The sequence below is a fragment of the Sander vitreus genome, chromosome 3, assembly GCF_031162955.1.
Source record: "Sander vitreus isolate 19-12246 chromosome 3, sanVit1, whole genome shotgun sequence".
NCBI lineage: Eukaryota > Metazoa > Chordata > Actinopteri > Perciformes > Percidae > Sander > Sander vitreus.
The window spans coordinates 30,691,253-30,709,997 of NC_135857.1; the positions used below are offsets into that span (position 1 = coordinate 30,691,253).

Consider the following 18,745-nt stretch of genomic DNA (forward strand, 5'->3'; position numbering starts at 1 on the left):
TTGTTTATTACAGAGCAGTTACTTACTTTGGTTTACCTGCCCACGTGTTTAGCCTGTAATAAATTAATTCTCACATTAGATACATTAATGTCAATATTTTCTAGTCCTATCTGTTTTTATTTGTGGATATCTACAAAGTACTAATTATGCCCTGGTTTAAATATTTTTTATATATACTTGTTTCATTAACAATTTAGTTGACTAATTTGAATTGTTCATGTTAAAACAAATGAGTAACTTCTTGATAGAACTGGCTTAATAACCAAAAAATGTCTGCCTTCCAATGAATTTCACCCATTGGCCTATAGACTAAATATCTGAAGTCACTTGACAACTTTTTAAATGTTTCAACCTTTATTTAAAAGGTCTTATTTACAATGACAGCGAGCCAAATGGATAAAAGCCTGTTGATGGAGGCTGGGAAAAAGACAAAAGACCAAAAAAAAGTAATAAGGAATAATAACCAGACTATTCTGTTTGTATGTATTGCTACTCCCCATGGATTATGTCATAGGAATGTCTAGGAATTAGTTTGAACATACCGTTTCAGTCAAAACAGACTGAAGCATCATCAGCTGTAGTCTAAATAAATGCTGATTCCCATCAGCTGAAGGGAGCAGCAGTGTGACGCTTGTTGTGTTGTTGTAGCCTGTGATGTCTGAGGTGATTGTGTGTGTTTGGACAGAGGTGGTGCTGGTGCTCGCTGCCTGGGAGAAGGCCCTGCAGAGTTCACATACTATTCATGAATAATTGATTTGTTGCAAAGATTCCTGCTTTCTTTTCTTTTCCCATGAAAATGATGGGAGGTGCTGGGACTCAGGTTGCGGAGACCTGGGTCCCACTGGCCCTTTAAGAGTGGCTCTGTGGACAGTGTTGTGTTCCCAGGGTCTTTAATGGAGACACAGAGGGACTGAGAAAGACCCCATTGTATATGCTGTCTTTTCAATAGGAGCTTGGGCAATGGTGCTCTCACTGCTCATAGATAGAAGCACAGAGAGAGAGGCAGGGAGGGAGGGAGGGAAGAGGGTCACCGAGGGGGTCCTGAACAAGAAAGAGCGGTGTTCTACTCAAAAACACAAAGTTTTGGGGCTGGGTGGGTCTGGAAGGAGTGAATGTTTGGGTTTTGAGGGGGATGGGCATCAGCTCTGCAGGACTCAGTGTTTAGGTATAGGCCACACCAAAATCCAGCCAACCTGATTCACCGAACACCAAGACTTAAAGACTTAGGGATTTTTAGATGAAGCTTAAGTGGATTAGCAGAGTTGAAAGCACATGCATTCAGTTATAAAACCAACAAAACAAGTCATATGGACACCAGTTATTATGTTCTCTCACAAAGGCAGACTACAGTGCCAATACACTTGTTAGCCTCCACTGCCTGCTAAACAAAACAACCTGTTAGTGTTGAAGGAGAGTTCGTATTGGCTGCAAGACATGGGAAACATCTTCCTCCTGCTCTCCCAGCTATAGGGCCACACAGGGATGCTAACAGTGAGCTAGTCTTGCTTTGCCAGACCTTCCTCTACAACGCTGTGGAGCTGCAGAGGAGGGTCTGGTGAGTTCCACACAGCATTCTGGGATGGGAGAAAAACATGAACTGGTCTATTGGCTAACCTCTTCTTCTTCATCATATTCTTACTGCAGCCAGACACACTGCCCTCCCCAACCTGTTGATGCATCAGAAGGACCATAATGACACTTTACTGCCTACTGTTTATAGAGGTTCTTCTGTCCCCTGCTGGTGACAAATGCAAAGCCCTCATTCTTCACATGAGAGCAAAGACTTTTTGCCAAAAATGACAGTAATTCACAGACATAGAGTATATAAATACACAGTTATTTAAACCAAACCAATTAACTTATGTACTAAGCATATACATATGTGTATAGGTAGCCTACTTTTGGCTACCACAAGGAATTCACAATAATTCAGGGTACACTTTTAAGGATAGGTTCCGATTTTTTTAAGTCTTAAAACTGACATGCCCATATGTACATTGACAGAGTCACTGGTCGCTGCAATTGTTCCTCCTGTCCACACTGGCCTTTATTAATGTAACCAGCAAGAGTGAACACACCACCAACAACCCACAGTGGAGCCAATGCCTAATGAGCCCAACCCTCACTAAAGTCTGACACTCCTAGAACATCTGCTTTCCTTTATACTTGCATAAAGTTAATACAAATCCACTTGATAGCACAGCTTTGTCAGATGGAAAATATAACAGTCACTGTAAGAACGAGAACTTGGTTTTCCCTCAACATTTGGCTTTTTATAACTAGCTCTGTTTATGATAAACTATAAACACAGCAAGTTATCACTGGGAATACACTTCCTGAGTCATTTAAAACAGAAATAGGTTTCAAACAAATGTTTTGGCATGTTACTGTGTGCCATGCAATACATTTCAGAATATGTATGTATGTAATAATGTATATTTGTTGGTGTGTCAAGCCAGGCACTTTTCTTCATTCATCTGCCTGTTTTTGTTTTTAGTGTGAATGTCACACGGCAGAGTTTTTGTGTTTAGTTATAGTTTTGTAAGTATGTTTTGGTTTGCTGTATTTATTCCTGATTTGTCGTCTGTTTTGCATGTTAATTTATTTGCTGTGCTTTAATTATTGATTCAACTTCTGTTTGCATGGTTTGTTTTGTTGTGTTGCTTTGGGCCTGGCATGCTTTTATTTTGTAGCATTTGATTTGCATGCTTTTATTTTGTAGTGTTTGATTTGTGCTGTGTGCTGTTACTTCACCTTCCTTTACCCCTGTGCTTAATTAGCATTGAGTCACCTGTTAAGAGGTGAGCAGAGAGCTGAGCAGAGGAGAAACACGGCAAAAAGGAGTAACACGGTGGGAAGGAGATGACAAGAAGGAGACAGAGAAAGCAAAAGAAAAGGAGATGAGAACGGCAAGAAGAAGAAAAGCACTGATTTGGTACCGCTGCTGTAGACGACACTCGGGAAGTGGCTTTGGCTGGAGAGAGCCGCTGGACACCAGGACTAGCGTTCCATGTCATGGAGTGTCACTGACTGGGGGTTCTGGAGAGGCTTATGGTCACTGGACGCAGGACAAGCATTCCCTGTTGTGGAGTGAGGTTTGCCGGTGCGTCTATACCTAGAACAATGGACTCTGATGTGGTAACCAAGCTGAGCTCCCTCACCTTTTGTTTTTTTTTATAGACATTTTATCTTCTTTTTTTAAAGGGTTTTTAGTTTTTTTTCAAGTATTGATATGATTGTAGTCTAATGCCGAAAAATGTGTGTTTGAGTTCATTAAATCAGTTGGGTTGTCTTAGCAAATGTTTCAGAATCATAGACCCCCAGACATATTAGGTTAACGACGGTACTCTGTTTAATGAGATTTTGTCCCTTGAACCCACAATTTGGAGTTTTTTTTAATTCCGAAGTATCTACACTGCACGAAAAGTTATGTCTGGGGAGAGAAAATGCAATTTGAATTGCTGTTTCTTCTCTAGCAGGAATAATTATTACTAAATACTGTAAAAGTGTAGATGCATTCAAATATTCTCTCCTCCTTCAGCCTCTTCTCAGCCTTACTTCCCAGAAGGCCTCTGACTGCAGTGGGAGGATTACCATCTTAGCATAGATAGACCATCACCCAACCAAAAGACCAAAAGAAAGTGTTGGCAACTGTCAGGACTGCTGAAGTGTCATTGAGCAAGTCACTGAACCCGACTTTAGCTGCAGGTAGGATCTTCTCGGGGAATGTGACCTCTGACCTAACTGGATGAGGGAAAAGTGAAAGGGAACTATAAACAACAGCATGTTTACATTCTGTTTTATTGTTTTACTGATTTGTTTTTATTGCTTATTTTATATTAATGTTTGTATTTTTTCTGCCTTTTGCCTCACTTGACTTAATTCTATTTGTCATCTCCTCCTGAATCCTACTTACTGTAGCCTTCTTAATTTCCCCTTGAGATAAATAAACTTTCTCTCTTTCAGGCTACCATTTTACAACCCATCCATAAATATAGGACATGTTTGTGGTGTGATAGTATTTAACCCAGATCCCTCTTGTTACATAATGTTATTCCAACTGGGATAAGCAAGCACAGGCCAAGACAATGAGTGGCGTTTAATCTTGCTTGGATATGTGACATTGAAAATCTTGGACGTTGGTGCTTGCTGGGAACGCATCCCAGGTCTGAGCAGATTAAAATCTTGGTTGGGCCTATCCACAGCACTGCAACAACAGGCTTCCAGCTGTGCAAGAATAATAATCCCTCTGTTTAATCTGCCTGAGCGATGAAGGGAGGTGATCCAAGCCCTGGTTCTGAGGCCATCCAAGGGCACAGAGATACACTGGGAAACCGGTTTGATGACAGTTTCACGATAATCTATTGTGAATCGCTCATATGTTGTGTGCAAGACTGCAAATAGAGGCTACAATTTGTGCATGTGTTGCTAAGAGAGGAGCAGTATGGGAAAAGTCAAGCGTAACATCTGGTGATGGCAGCCATGAAAATCACAGGATCTTTCCGGTGGGATTTATCCATTGGTGGTATGATTATTTGGCACTTACGGTCATATGACGTTTGTGTGCATAAGCTGGAACTGTTCCAATTCCACTCACAACAGCACGGGTTTATGGAAGGAAGGCCTAAATAGAGGGGATTATTCTCTCTCTCTCTCTCTCTCTCTCTCTCTCTCTCTCTCTCTCTCTCTCTCTCTCTCGCCCTATTTTTCAGCATCAAATATTCTGCCTCTCATTTAGTCCCTGTTGCTGTGATGACCACAGGCATGAGCACAGCAGGCGTTCATCGAGGCTTCCTCAAGAAATATGGTAGGCCTGCTTTGATTTTTTTTCACAAGTTCTCTGCCTTCATTAATGGGTTGGATTGGGCTTGGGTTAAAACGGTTTCATTTGCTTTATTTGTACGTGTAGGTAGATTTGATCTGCAGTAAGACGAGGCATTCATCTTGACACACATTTTACAAACTCAGACAACAGACATGATAAAAACATGATAAATGTACTCAAAGCTCCAACAATCACTAAAACCACTAAAATAATAAAATAAACGCTGCATTTATAGCATCTGTCCAATGTTGCTACAACTTGTTCATCCGAGTGATGGGGACAAAAGCTGATTTTATTGCGCTTTGTTCTACACCTTGAGACTATAAACCTCCATCCAGAGGAAAGGAGCTAAAATTCACTGTGCAAAGGTTGGAAGATGATTTAAAATCAAGTCAGTGATCCACTGTAACTGTCTGGTATACAGGGGCGCGAGGTTAAGCTGGGACTCATGGACTGTATCTCTTTGTCTGATTGTTATGTGCTTCATGTTTGTGGGTTACTTTATGTGCAATTTTTTGTTGTTATTGTTTTTAAATACGCCCCCTATCCACCTTGACTGCAGTTTCTACTTGATATCTGAGTTAGCTATGTTTGCAGTGTTGTTTGTTTTAAACTGTGTGACTATCACAATCTGATAAGCAGACAGTGAATGGTAACAGTTGATGTCATTATTTGGACCATGTAGAGAGTTTTGATCTGAAATGGGTGTCCAACATTATTGATCCAAAATTAAAGCAAATTATTATACTTTTTGAATGATGTCATGCCTTTGGCTGACAAAATGACACAAATGTGACAACACTGAATTTAGACTTGAACTATTTCCCCTCCCAAGTAACACACATTTGGTGTTTATTACTCTGAGAACAGCAGTAGACTTAACAATGAGTAAAGAGGAATACTGTCTCAGATCAACACTCCAACTCTAAAGATGAGTGATATGAATCTAAGAGTCACTTTGTGTGATATAATCGCTCCCAGATGTGTTTTTACAGAATGACGAGATGTTTGTTTTCCAAAGCCAAGTCAGGATTCAGGACTCAGCCAATGTCTCATGTCTTTGTGCTTATGTTTCATCTGTTTTATATCTCCATTCGCCATCGATTTAATTTGATAGTGGCGTGCGTCATGGTGGCTCAGGGGACTGAGGCAGAAGGAAGATACAGTTTATTAGCAATGTCAGCAGTTCAGTTCAGAACATTTTTATTATCTTTCTCTCTTAACTCTGGACTAATACGAGTAAAATACCCTAATGTCCAATCTATAATGTTGTTAGCACTTCAATGTTTCAACAGGCAGTTCCTCTAAGCTCATATACCTTTCTCTCTCTTTCTCTCTCCCCCCTTTTGCAAAACCAACCTGTTCATCTTTAATCCCCTGTATGGAGAATATGAGCCAATTCTTCCTGTCCATCAACATGTACTCTCCATCTATTATCATTATTAAACAATGGACGGCTGTCTGGGACACTTACAATCTAACACCATCATAGGTGCCTGCCCTGAAAACTCACAGTACATTTCAAAAATAGGTTTTATTTATAGTTGAGTTATAATTACTCACATGTAACTGTCACACTTAATGCTGCTCTGAAATCTGTTGTCTGTCTAGTTTACATTTCTTAAGTTATTTTAAGATTAATTTTTTATATTCAGGTTTAGAAAAGCCCTTACTTGGGTATATGGATATGACATTTATAAAGCAACATAACATTTTTTACAGGTTATTTTCTGGCAGTTTCCTCTTGTTTATTGTAGTACAACCTCTAAACTTCTACATCATTGTGCCTGGTGCCGCTGCGAGTGGCTGCCCGTCAGCTCTCCTATATTTCTACTTCCTTTGACTTTTTCGTGACTTAACTTTCTGCATAGCTTCATTTTTAATAGTATGCTGCTTTTCTTGCATGTAAATAGTTTTTGATAACATTTTTCTTAATCAGTTAGGCGTTACTTTATCTTGGTATGTCCTTGACTCTTACTCTTACTTGTACCTGTGTTTCATTCTCACTGCTGTTGCTGCTAAGACACCTGAATCTCCCAACAGGGATAATAAAGGTTTATCTTATCTAATCTTATCTTACAAATGCTATTTTTGATTGTTGTTGACAGACGTGATTATTCAGCTCTAAGGTCATTTGCAGAGGCTGTAGTTTGTACTATTGTATTGTATTGTACTGTATGTTGTTGTATTTGTAATAATATTGTATCATAATAGTTCTCCAATATGTATTCGTGATTTGGACTGGATTTAATTCACCTTTTAATAGACTGCAGTCCAAATCACAGCCTCAAAAAATGGAATCAACACAAACAACTTAAGGAGGACTCGACAAGAACTGAACATTTCAAAATTTCAGTTTTTTTTTATACTGAACAAAAGTGAATAACAGCTAATGGTGTTGGGTCAATCACAAAGTCACAAAGTCATTTCAAAGATGATTGATAGTTATTAGCCGTGCTAGCAGCTCTATGAATGGAAATGCTTGTCTGTCAGTCGGTTCACTACATTGGTCCAGACAGAAATATTTCAACAACTTTTGGTCATTCAAATTTGGTTCAGACATTCATGGTCCCAGGAGGATAAATCACAATGATTGTGGTGATCCTCTGACTTTTCTTCATCAGGCCAACATTTTTATTTATCTAATATATTTTAATACCTGCAAAACTGATGTTCAGCCTATGCTCTATTTTGTGTTTTGTGCTAATTAGCAAATGTAGAACTAGGTGGTAAATATTCAAATACAGGTATAATAAAAAGTATACCTGTAAACCATCAGCCTGTTGGCATTGTCAATTGTGAGCATGTTGTCATGCTAGCGTTAGCATCTAGCTCAAACCCCCACTGTGCCTACAGCTTCAAATATATAGCTGTAGACTACGGAAGCCCTGAGAGGTGAGTGAGAAAAAAACATTCCGGTGATCCATTTTATAAATCTAATCTAAATTGTTTTCTCTCCTGTGTTTTTGACTTAAGTACAGATGAAAACATGATGTTGCTAGGATAATCTCTCTAAGTTCTTACTTTCTAAGAAAAAACATTTTTTCGCTTACGACAAGCGAACAGGTTTTCATTTGTGAAACAGATGGGAGGAAATGTTTTGCCAGGAAGATTTTCTTTTCATCTGTAAAAACAACAAAAACTTTTGGCAGGGGAATTTTGTGTTTGTTGTTGTTGTAATACTCATTTCGGCCACAAGAGGCTGAAGAGCCACTATTCTAAACTATGGCTCTAAATAGGCATTAATGTCAGTCATGTGATTTTAAAATACATTTCTGGTCAAAAGAGAGACATGGCAGCTATATGACATAACTTGTTAACACAATATATGTACCTTGTGCATGGAGAAATTAAACATACCGGTACCTGGGAGGAAACATTAATGCTTTTAGTCCTGTGTAGAACACAACATGGGTTTAGCTTGTTGTGGCCGAAATGAGTATTACAACAACAAACACAAAACAATTCACCTGCTAAAGATGAAAAAAAGTAACACATACGAAACCTGTTCACCTGTTCGTAAGTCCTAAACACAAGAGAGAACTATTTGGATCAGACTTAGAAAATGGATCACCAGAAAAAAAAAGATCTCACTTGCCTCTCAGGGTTTCGTAGACTTCTAGTCCTGTTTGACAAAAACAAAATCTCGGATTTTAGATTTTCACATCTATTTTCATCTACAGTACTCTTAACCTTCTGTCGCTCTCACCATAAATCATCCAAGATAATTGCATTATCTGACTCAAAAGCAAAGACACATAGACTAAACTCCACCTCCTACAGACATGCCTCTCTCTGTTTCTTTTTGCTGCAGGGGGCTTCATGTTCAAGCAGTGGAAGGAAAAGTACCTCGTGCTGACCCTGGAGGGAAGCCTGTTTGTGTGCCGTGATGCCGATTCCCCTCCAGACCAGGTGGTAGCACTACAAACCAACTGTGAGTCGATTGCAGAGGGACGAGAAATCCTTGACCTGCCCAAGTTACCTCCAGGGGGCCGGAGGGACTGCTGCTTCGCCCTCATCCTGCCGCAGAACAAGTTCCTGCTGCTTCTCACTGACAACCCAGATGACTGCAAGTGGGTCTCTCTCTCTTACCTTTGCTCCACTCATTATCAGATGTTAACTGCACTAACTGCACATTGTGACATATTGACACACACACACACACGCACACACACACACACACACACACACACACACACACACACACACACACACACACACACACACACACACACACACACACACTGGAATTTCCTTTGCCCCACTCATTATCTGATGTTAACTGCACATGGTGACAAATTGACACTCCCCCCCCCCACACACACACACACATGCTGGAATTTAGGCCTCCTTTGTCCCACTTACTATCAAACATGTTTATGCACTTTCTCTTGTGTTGCAATAAGAATCTACAGGCCTGGATTTGGTTCTAAAATAATGACTCGTCATTTTACCTTTCACAGTTTGTGGCTGACTTTGATCAGGAAAGTGAGAGAGGTGAGTCGGCATTTTTGACCTGAGTCTGGTCCTGCTGTTGCTTCATCCATTCAGCCTCATTTTCATGTCTTCATCTCAACAACTCACCTCTCATCTCTAGTAGTGTGCTTACTTTATACATAGGTTTAATAATACCTGAAAATTGAATTGGGTGTTTTCATATGTGAGGCTTCTGTGTTTCTGTTACACAGTGTATTTTTGTGATATAATAACCTTGTGTTTGTCTCATTTTTTAAGGGTGTCATGTCACCCCTGACCCTTCAGAGACAGCGCAGCATCACTCCTTGCATCACTGACAGAGACCCCCTGCCCGACTCCTCCAGTGATAAAGACCCTGGGTCCCCCAGGGTTGGCGAGGGCACTCCTCCTCTGTCTCGAGTCACTGAGCGGGGAGGCTCCTTCAGAGACAGAAGCCAAAACCAAGGTCCGCTATCAGATCATCCAAATGTAAAAACTCACAACTTAAAGCTACATTAGGGGGTAGAGTATGGTGGCTGAGAGAGCTCAATGCAAAGTAATGTGGGTTATTTTCACTACTTAAACAACAGGATGCTTTTAGAAAAATGTGTTACATTTAAACTAAACGCAAGCAAATTAAGAAATATTCACTAATTTGACAACACATTTGTGACATAAAGAAACACACAGATGTGTATTTACCAATTACTGGTAAAAGGCTACCACCTAAAAGTAGGCTATGTGTTCATCTGTTTTAAGTGTTTTTAGAGAAATTTGACCGTGACAAACTGAGAGCATTTCTCAATTTTTGTAACTGTTCTTTTTTTTGCAGCTTTTGTTTTCCTAAATGTGACACATATCAAAGCGATGAACATGTTTTCCCAAATATGACACAGAGGGGGCACCGGGGTAGCTCGGCTGGTAGAGCGTGCGCCCCATGTACAGAGGCTCAGTCCTCGCCGCAGTGGCCGTGGATTCAATTCCAACTTGCAGCCCTTTGCTGCATGTCATTCCCCCCTATCTCCCTTTCATGTCTAAGCTGCCCTGTCAAATAAAGGCCTAAAATGCCAAAAAAAATCATCTTAAAAATAAATAAGAGACACAGAGCTGGATTAAAATCATCAAAGTATCCCTTTAAGTAAGGCTACAGTGTGTGCTCTCTCAGCTGTGGGAGAAGCGTAAGGGCAAAGCCTAGAGATCAAACACACAGGCTGCAGCTGGATAGACGGTTGGCAATATACAGTTAAGTTTTTATGGCTCACATGTAGCAATTAGTTTTCTGCTTACACATGGAAAATAACGGACTGGCTCAAAGTCTGGATAAATCCTTAATTTGGTGTATTTACTGAAACAATCATCCATTTAAATATATATTATTGATATTATTTTTCAAATGACTTTTACAGCCATTGGACCACGGCGGTCTCTGCGCAGTGTCTCTGTGGCCCCCCCTCATCGTATGTCAGATTGTCTTCGCCATGGCAACAGCAGCGATGCCCGGGCGGTGAGGGCGGTGTGCCTGCTGATGGGAGGGGCAGCGGCCTCCTCTGCTCTGGGCTACATCAACTCCTCCTCCCCTTCCTCTCCCCTTGCAAGCAGAGCCCCAGAGATCGCCCATGGCACAGGGGGCTTCTCCGAGCTCCCAGCAGGGGGCTCCTTCCACGCCTGCAGCCAGGATGTCGACTCCCCTCACTTCAACAGCTTCGACTTTGAAGGAGACTCCGACTTTGATGCATTTGACTGTGGAGGATTTGCTTTTTAGTTTTGATCAGAAAGGCAGAGAGAGAAAAGAACAGTTTGAAAGATCTTATCTTCTCTTTAAAGTCCTTGTTTGGGTATTCCTTTATATTATAAGGGCATTGTCATTAGTTAATCATTCGTTTGTTATATATGCGTCCTATTGTTTAATTTATAAATGAATGAAGGTGTTCTTTCTGGCTTTATGCCCATGCTCCTCAGGTAAATCATTCATGATCCTGACTCCTCTGAACACTGTCTGTCTGTGTTGTATCAGTCTTTCCATGCCACAGGACGGCTTGAGGTTAACGGAGTGCAGCTGTGCAATGATTCCAGACAGCGACACAGACGTTTATAGGGAAATTTAAACAGTTGTGTTTCTCCGCTGTTTGTCTCATCTTTGTGCTTATTTTATACTTTTTTAAACATTTGTTCTTTGTGAATATTTTCTCCTCATCCACTTTCTCTCCATTCCATTGGCACTTTGCTTGATTTCCTTTTGTCCTGCGTTCAGAAATCACCCCCATTACCCGCCACCATACTAGTATTTTACCTGAAATGCAGTCCATAGTTGAAGTCTTAATAAATACTGCTGTCACAATTATCTTATCTTTCTCTTTACACCCATCTGCTCTTTGCTGGCTGGCTGGCTGGTTTGGAGCAGCAGTGCACACAGCAGGCCAAGGTTTGGATAGGAGGGATGATGAAGCAGATTTGCACAAGAGAGGGATATGCAGAGCCTGAACAGCTATGTGTGCTTATCTGAGATTGTGTTGCACAGCAAAAAAATAATCTCTGGGGGTTTATAGCTCATGTGCTGCATCAGTGGTGTAGTCTAATGTATTGTAGTGGGTATATATACTGTACTGTATACAAATATATTGGACTATATATATGGGCCAGAATCTGCCTTTAGTCATAGTGGGGGATCTGATTGTCCTCCCCCAGGGTTATTTTGAGCGTCAAAGACTTCATTTCCTGCATTTGGATACACTTTTATGCACAATTTTCTTCGGTGAAAATACCTTTATTTAGCCTATGTGAAGAAGAAAAACACAGATGACAATTCAAAATATATCAAAAATATAATAGAAAGTATGTTGTTGCGTGTCATTGCACATTTTTAAGTGGGTATATGGAAATCCTGGAGCTTTCTTAGTGGCTGTACTGCCTATACTTGCGTATCACATAGACTACACCACTGTGCTGGATGTAAATTTGTGCATGTGTCTGTGCTCTGTTTGTAAACCAGTGAGTGAAAAGAGGACCTGATGGAACAACTGCACATGACTTCTGGCTGTCTTCCTTTGTCACATGCAAAAAAAAGTCTCAACTGACCCAGAGATCATGATGCCATAGTAGAAGATTTTTTTTATTTCATCACACAGATAAAAATATATCATTGATATCCTTCCTTATATTTTTGCTTAGAAGTCATTTTTGATCATTTCAATTCATTTTTTGCCCCAAACATCTCTGTTTATTTTGAATGTTGTGCAATACATCAAAGCCTTGTTGCTTAATATTGACATGATTGCCAACTAGGCAAAATAGCTAACTACCCTTGTTCTCTGCCCCTGAAAGAAACAAGTTGGGTGGGCTTGTAATTCAGTTACAAATGTGTTATGAACCAATATGCACAACTGAAGCATATATTCAAAACAAATGGTGTGGGTGTTGCAGCTCTATCTTCAAAGTTTTATAAGTTTCAAAGTTCAAATCTAGTTTTAATAGGTTTTTTCCAAGTTGATATTGTGCTTAGATTTGAGATATTTTAACACCATGCTAATGTCATACTATTCACACCTCTGTTCACCTCCCGCCTACCAACTTCCTGTTAAACTTTACTATTGCTTCCTGTAAACAAGCAATAATTCAAATATAAAGCTAGCCACTGACAAAAAGTAATTTAGTATGAGAGATACTAAGGAGATAACAAGAATGCAAAGTGCAGAGAGTGTGTTTGGATTTTCTGTAATTTACAGTGATGTTGGAAGGGCTAATCTCAGCTTTGCTTTGGCTGTTCAATATGAAAACCAAGAAAAATGTTCCACTGGACGTACTCTCATATAGAGAATCTGTCACATTTAGGCTATCCATTAGTTACAGTTTCCACTGGGGTTTAAGGTTGTATAAATCAATGAATGGATCTTGCAGTCTGACAAATCATATCTTGGTCCAGTTCAGTGAAACCCACAGGCAATGTGCTGACATTTAACCTGGACTGGCAGTGGACCCGTTATTCAGTCAAGGAAGCCCTGGTGGAACAGGCGGGTGACTTTGTGGCAGAGTGCAAATGCAGACTTTACTCAAAGCTACCAAGGACTAACAAAAAGTGTGTTTAAATCTCTAATCAATGTCAACGGTGATTTCTCTACAGTCTTTTGCATGGTGAATAAAGGTCCTGCTCAACACTGTCTTTTTGAATTTTATTCATATTCATTGTGAGTGCTATTGGTCCTTAAATTCTTTCTTCAAATTTGGTCTAAAAAACAAACTGTGGCCAAATAGCCTAAATAAAGCAATTGGTTTGCACTCAAAATTGAAAAAGAGTGTGAAAGCTGTGTTGGATTGCTCAGCACATTTATCCCTCTCTGTTCAGCCACATGATATAATCCTTATCTCTTTCTGATGGCATGCAAAATAAACATAGAATATATTACATAACCAGTTAACATGCTGAAGCTCCACTCAGACATCAGTGCAGCGTGCATGGTAGTGTATGGTTTGTGTATACCGCAATGATTGTAACTTTTTCTGTGCAGACATATAGTGTATTTCTAATCATCAAATTAATTCAATCAATCTTTTAGTGAAAGATTGCTTGTAAATCTAGCCATGAATAATGGCCTTCTCCAGGTTTCTCATTTTTAAAACAATGTCTGCATGACAAAACATACCCCAAAGTTAAAGCTTTGAAAATTAACTTTTAAACACTTTTATTCATTTCTGCCAATTTCTTCTAAATCAACCTTGGGGAAGAGAAAGACAACTTTTGTTTATATAATTAAAGTCAGATGTTTGCTGTGTCATCCTCAGTCAACGCTGGCTTTTAGTCAATGAAAATCAATGACAGGTGAAGGTGTAGGTAAACAGGAGAGTCACATAGCTCATCTATGGCCTAATGCAACTCCCTGTTTAAAATAAACACAAAGGGAGTATAAAAGAGACATCTGTTGACCAGTGAAGAGTCAAGAAGACAACGTGTAAAGACCACTATGGACTTCTTTGCAACAGTGATCTTGTCAGGGCTAATCTTAGCTCTGGTGTGGTTATTTCGAGTCAAAAACAGTAGGAAGTATCGTTTGCCTCCAGGACCCGTTCCACTTCCTCTCATAGGAAACCTGCCACAACTGCAAAAAGATGCACCTTTTAAAAGCTTTCTTAAGGTGAGAATGTATTTTGCACTTATCACATTGATATAAGGTTGTATAAAACTGTGCATCAGAATGTTTACTATCCTAACTAGTCACGTCTTTTCTAGTTGAGTGAAACCTATGGTCCTGTGATGACATTGTACCTGGGCTGGCAGCGGACGGTTGTTCTGGTGGGATATGACACAGTGAAGGAGGCTCTGGTGGACCAGGCTGATGACTTCACAGGCAGAGGGCCACTGCCGTTTCTGGTCAAAGTTACCAAGGGCTACGGTAAGACATTTCAAATCTGTCATCTCTGTCAAGCGAGTAGTGATTTTTCAATGGTTTCCTGCTTGCATGTCTCCGTATGTAGGCCTAGTTGGTCAAAAAGCATACATTTTCTTTTGTCAGGTTTGGGGATCAGTAATGGGGATCGCTGGCGCCAACTGCGACGTTTCACACTGACAACGCTGAGAGACTTTGGTATGGGACGCAAGGGGATGGAAGAGTGGATCCAAGAGGAAAGCAAACACTTGAGGGGCCGCATAGACACATTCAACGGTGTGTTTTTAGCTGATGTTGTAAGAGCACATATTTCACACGTGGTTGATGTGAAAGAGGGTTGCTGCATAATCTGTCAAGTTAAAGGGTAATTTCTTTTTTTTTCAACCTGGACCCTATTTTCAGTCACTTTATGAGTAAGTGACTGATGGGAACTACAATCTTTGAAATTGGTTCAGTATTAAGCAAGAATGCTGTGAGCAGCCGCAGACCGGGCTGCAATGTAATCCTATAGGGCAAAGGTGCATCGTCAATTTTGTCCACTAAAAGTGCTGTTTTTGCCACCGACAGGCTCACATTGTTATTATAAGTCTGACAACATTATGGAAAGGATCCGTATAGAGATAGGCTTTTTTAAAACCTCTTTAGGACCTTTTTGTTAAACCAGAAACAGCTCTGAGATTGCTAGAGCTAAACCCACCAGGCTCCATTTAAAAAAAAAAAAAAAAAAACTTTTAGTGTGTATAGAGCCACACATTTTCACATTGATTAACTATGTGTTTATTTCAACCAAAACTAGAGTTGTGATTGTTAAAAAAACCCGGCTTTTCATAGTTTTATTTAGTTTCTGTCGACTTTGAATGAAGTGTATTTTACGATGCTAATATTACTGTTTATTTATATGGAGTCTGGTGGCTTTAGTGAACGCAATTTCACAAATGTTTTTATGTTTAAAAAAGGATCTTAGTCTTTAACAGAAAGGTTGACCTCTTTAGAAATCCTTTCCATAATGTTGTCAGACACTTAGAATAATAATCTGAACCTGTCAGTGGCAAAACGAGCACTTTTGTGAATGTAAATGGAAGGTGCACAATTGCCCTATAACTTACATTGTAGCTTGTTTCGCTCATTACCAACAGCAGCGGTTTTACTTAATACTAGAGTAATGTCAAAGCAATAACTTATTAAAAAACATATTATTGTGAATTTAATGAATACTTTTATTGAATGTTTTTACATTTTATATTGATCAATAAAAGATAATCATTGAATGAAGTGTCTAAAATTAAAAAGGTTGTCATCTAGGAACCAGTCTAAACACCCAGATAACTTCCAAGCTAATGTTTCAGGCATTTAAAATATACTGACATGACAGGATCCACGTTTTGATAAACCAAAATTATTGTTTAAAGATGGAAACATTTCTCCCAGGTCAACAGCAGGTTGTTAAAATGTCCAAAGTCAGCTGCACAATGTTTAAACTCCAGCAAAGAATCACAATCACAATCAGCTTCAATGGCCAAGCAATTGTGAACACGTACAGGGAAAAATAGTCCTCTGTAAAAAAAAAAGTAATAAGTCCAACTGTGTTTTCCTCCACTGCTCCAGGTAAGCCATTTGACCCTACGTTCTTGTTGAGCTGCGCTGTGTCTAATGTGATCTGCTGCCTGGTGTTTGGCCAACGCTTCAGTTATGAAGACAAGAAGTTTCTGCACATCCTCAACATTGTATCTGAGGTTGTAAAGTTGATTAGCAGCCCTATGGGTCAGGTAAGCGGAGGTGGGAGCCACCGTCTGGTTTTTACATGGTGTCCTTGTATCATATACAACATATATTTTTTACTATCTCCTGAGAAACAAAGCTGCAGTGTGCTGTGTGCTTCCCTCCCACAGATGTACAACACTTTTCCCTGGCTCATGGAGCATCTGCCTGGCCACCATCACACAATTTTTAAAAAGATTGAGGAGATGAAAGAGTTTATCAGCATGAAGATCCAAGAGCACAAAGACACACTGGACCCCAGCTCCCCAAGGGACTTTATTGACTGCTTTCTCATCCGAATCAATCAGGTTGGTAATTATCATTTGTTTTGTTTAGGGGGACGCACGTTTCTCCTTTGTCTCCATTAAAATAAGCCTTAGCGTTACCTTACCTTACCTGCTAAGAATGTTTGTATTGGTGTAGCTGTGGCAGATCTAATTTCTGGAATAAAACCATTTATAATATAAAGTATAATAATAATATATTATTCAAATGATCCAATTTTAAGAAAACAAAAGCCCAAGTGGGCTTCAGTCACCTGCTGCTTGAAGTTTATTTTTAAAATGTTGTGCGTCTTATCGCACTTTTAACACTTTGTCCTCTCAGGAAAAGGACATTCCCACAACTGAGTTCCACCATGACAACTTGGTCTGTACGGTTTTGAATCTATTCATGGCTGGAACAGAAACCACCAGCAGCACCATCAGATATGGCCTCAGTGTGCTGATCAAATACCCCAACATACAAGGTAGGTACTCTGACGACGAACACAGAAATCTTAGTTATTTTACCAGTTACATAATGGTCAAGAACTGAATAATCCTGTATCTGCCTAATAACAAAGTGGAAATACTTCTTCCTGCACAGAGAAAATACAGCAAGAGATTGACTCTGTGATTGGACAAGGCTGTTGTCCCAGCATGGAGAACAGGAAGTCCCTCCCTTTCACAGATGCAGTCATTCATGAGGTGCAGCGCTTTCTGGACATCGTCCCCTTCAGCCTTCCTCACTACACACTCCAGGACATCTCTTTCAGGGGTTACACAATCCCCAAGGTACTGTCGATCCAAAGATATCATATTCATGAGAGAAAAAAATGCATTATTAGCCTACACTAACATCATATCTTGTCTCAATAGGATACTGTGATCATTCCCTTGTTGCACTCTGTGCTGAAAGATGAAAAGCAATGGGCGACTCCCTGGTCCTTCAACCCCCAGCACTTCCTGGATCAGAACGACAACTTTAAGAAAAATCCTGCTTTCCTGCCATTTGCGGCGGGTAAAAGAAAAGTTCTCAGCTAGTTTATTATCAACCTCATATGAATGTGTTTTATGTAATCATTTTGTTTGTGAGTGTGATTTATCCATGACTAACAACGGGTCATTTTGTACTTACTTACCCATTGCCCCTTTACAACTACAAGCAATTCTTTTTTTTTTTATCATACACTGCTTTGTTTTTTATTGTGTCTCTTGACAGGGAAGAGAGCCTGTGTTGGCGAGTCTCTGGCTCGTATGGAGCTTTTTATCTTCCTGGTGTCACTGCTGCAGAATTTCACCTATTCCTGCACCGAAGGCCCTGACAGCATAAACCTCATTCCAGAGTACAGCAGATTTGCCAATGTTCCTCGCAGGTACCAGGTCATCGCCACGCCACGGTGAGAAGAGGAGCTCCACTCAGACAGTCTATCATCGCTTGAAGCACTCTGAGCCACTCACAAGGTTAACTATACACCATACATATACAACAGTGCTTTATTGTGACACAGCAAAGTTTGTGGTAAAGTTGATGTTTGCTGTTACCTGGCTGATACAGCAGACTCAAAATGTAAGAAACAGCATCATTATGAATCCTCTTCTTGTACTTTGCTTTGGTTGTCTTTTCATAGGTCTATATTTGTCTTTTTGTATATATTTGAATCAATTCTTGGTTCCTGTGTTAATGTGAACTGCTTTCCTGAACAACAAAAATAAATGTATTACTGCAATAAAAAGTATTGGTACATTACTACCATAAAAGTACTAAGCTATACATACAAATGGCAAGAAATGACTGCTGTGGATGAATCGTGTACTATATAACTGTTAGGTAGGTATTTTCTTTATATTACATATTCTGTGATTCTACATAAAATATTGGAAAAAGAGCTATCAAACAAGGACCTTTATCCACTTTTAATAGGGTTGGAAAAACCACCTACAGTAAGACTGTGTTTAAAAAAAAAAAACATTTAATTTTGTGCCTTTGCATTGTTGCAATTTCCTACAAAACCAAGACTTTTAAATACGTTACTGCAATATTCCTTCTGTAGATCTTTAGGTTGTGC

At 39.8% G+C, this 18,745-nt stretch overlaps 2 protein-coding genes across 2 annotated transcripts; both read left to right on the forward strand.

The window, feature by feature from the left end:
• Nucleotides 1-4,752: 4,752 nt before the first annotated feature.
• Nucleotides 4,753-11,042, forward strand: LOC144515920 (uncharacterized). Its single transcript, XM_078247119.1, has 5 exons — nucleotides 4,753-4,807; nucleotides 8,640-8,898; nucleotides 9,289-9,322; nucleotides 9,560-9,746; nucleotides 10,747-11,042. Exons 1-5 carry the CDS (start codon nucleotides 4,753-4,755, stop codon nucleotides 11,040-11,042), a joined length of 831 nt encoding a protein of 276 aa, XP_078103245.1.
• Nucleotides 11,043-14,235: 3,193 nt separating this feature from the next.
• Nucleotides 14,236-18,362, forward strand: LOC144515801 (cytochrome P450 2F3-like). The gene is made up of 9 exons (XM_078246935.1): nucleotides 14,236-14,406; nucleotides 14,502-14,664; nucleotides 14,785-14,934; nucleotides 16,264-16,424; nucleotides 16,548-16,724; nucleotides 17,023-17,164; nucleotides 17,284-17,471; nucleotides 17,556-17,697; nucleotides 17,899-18,362. The coding sequence occupies exons 1-9, from the start codon at nucleotides 14,236-14,238 to the stop codon at nucleotides 18,078-18,080; spliced, it is 1,476 nt and encodes a 491-aa protein (XP_078103061.1). The 3' UTR covers nucleotides 18,081-18,362.
• Nucleotides 18,363-18,745: the final 383 nt, after the last annotated feature.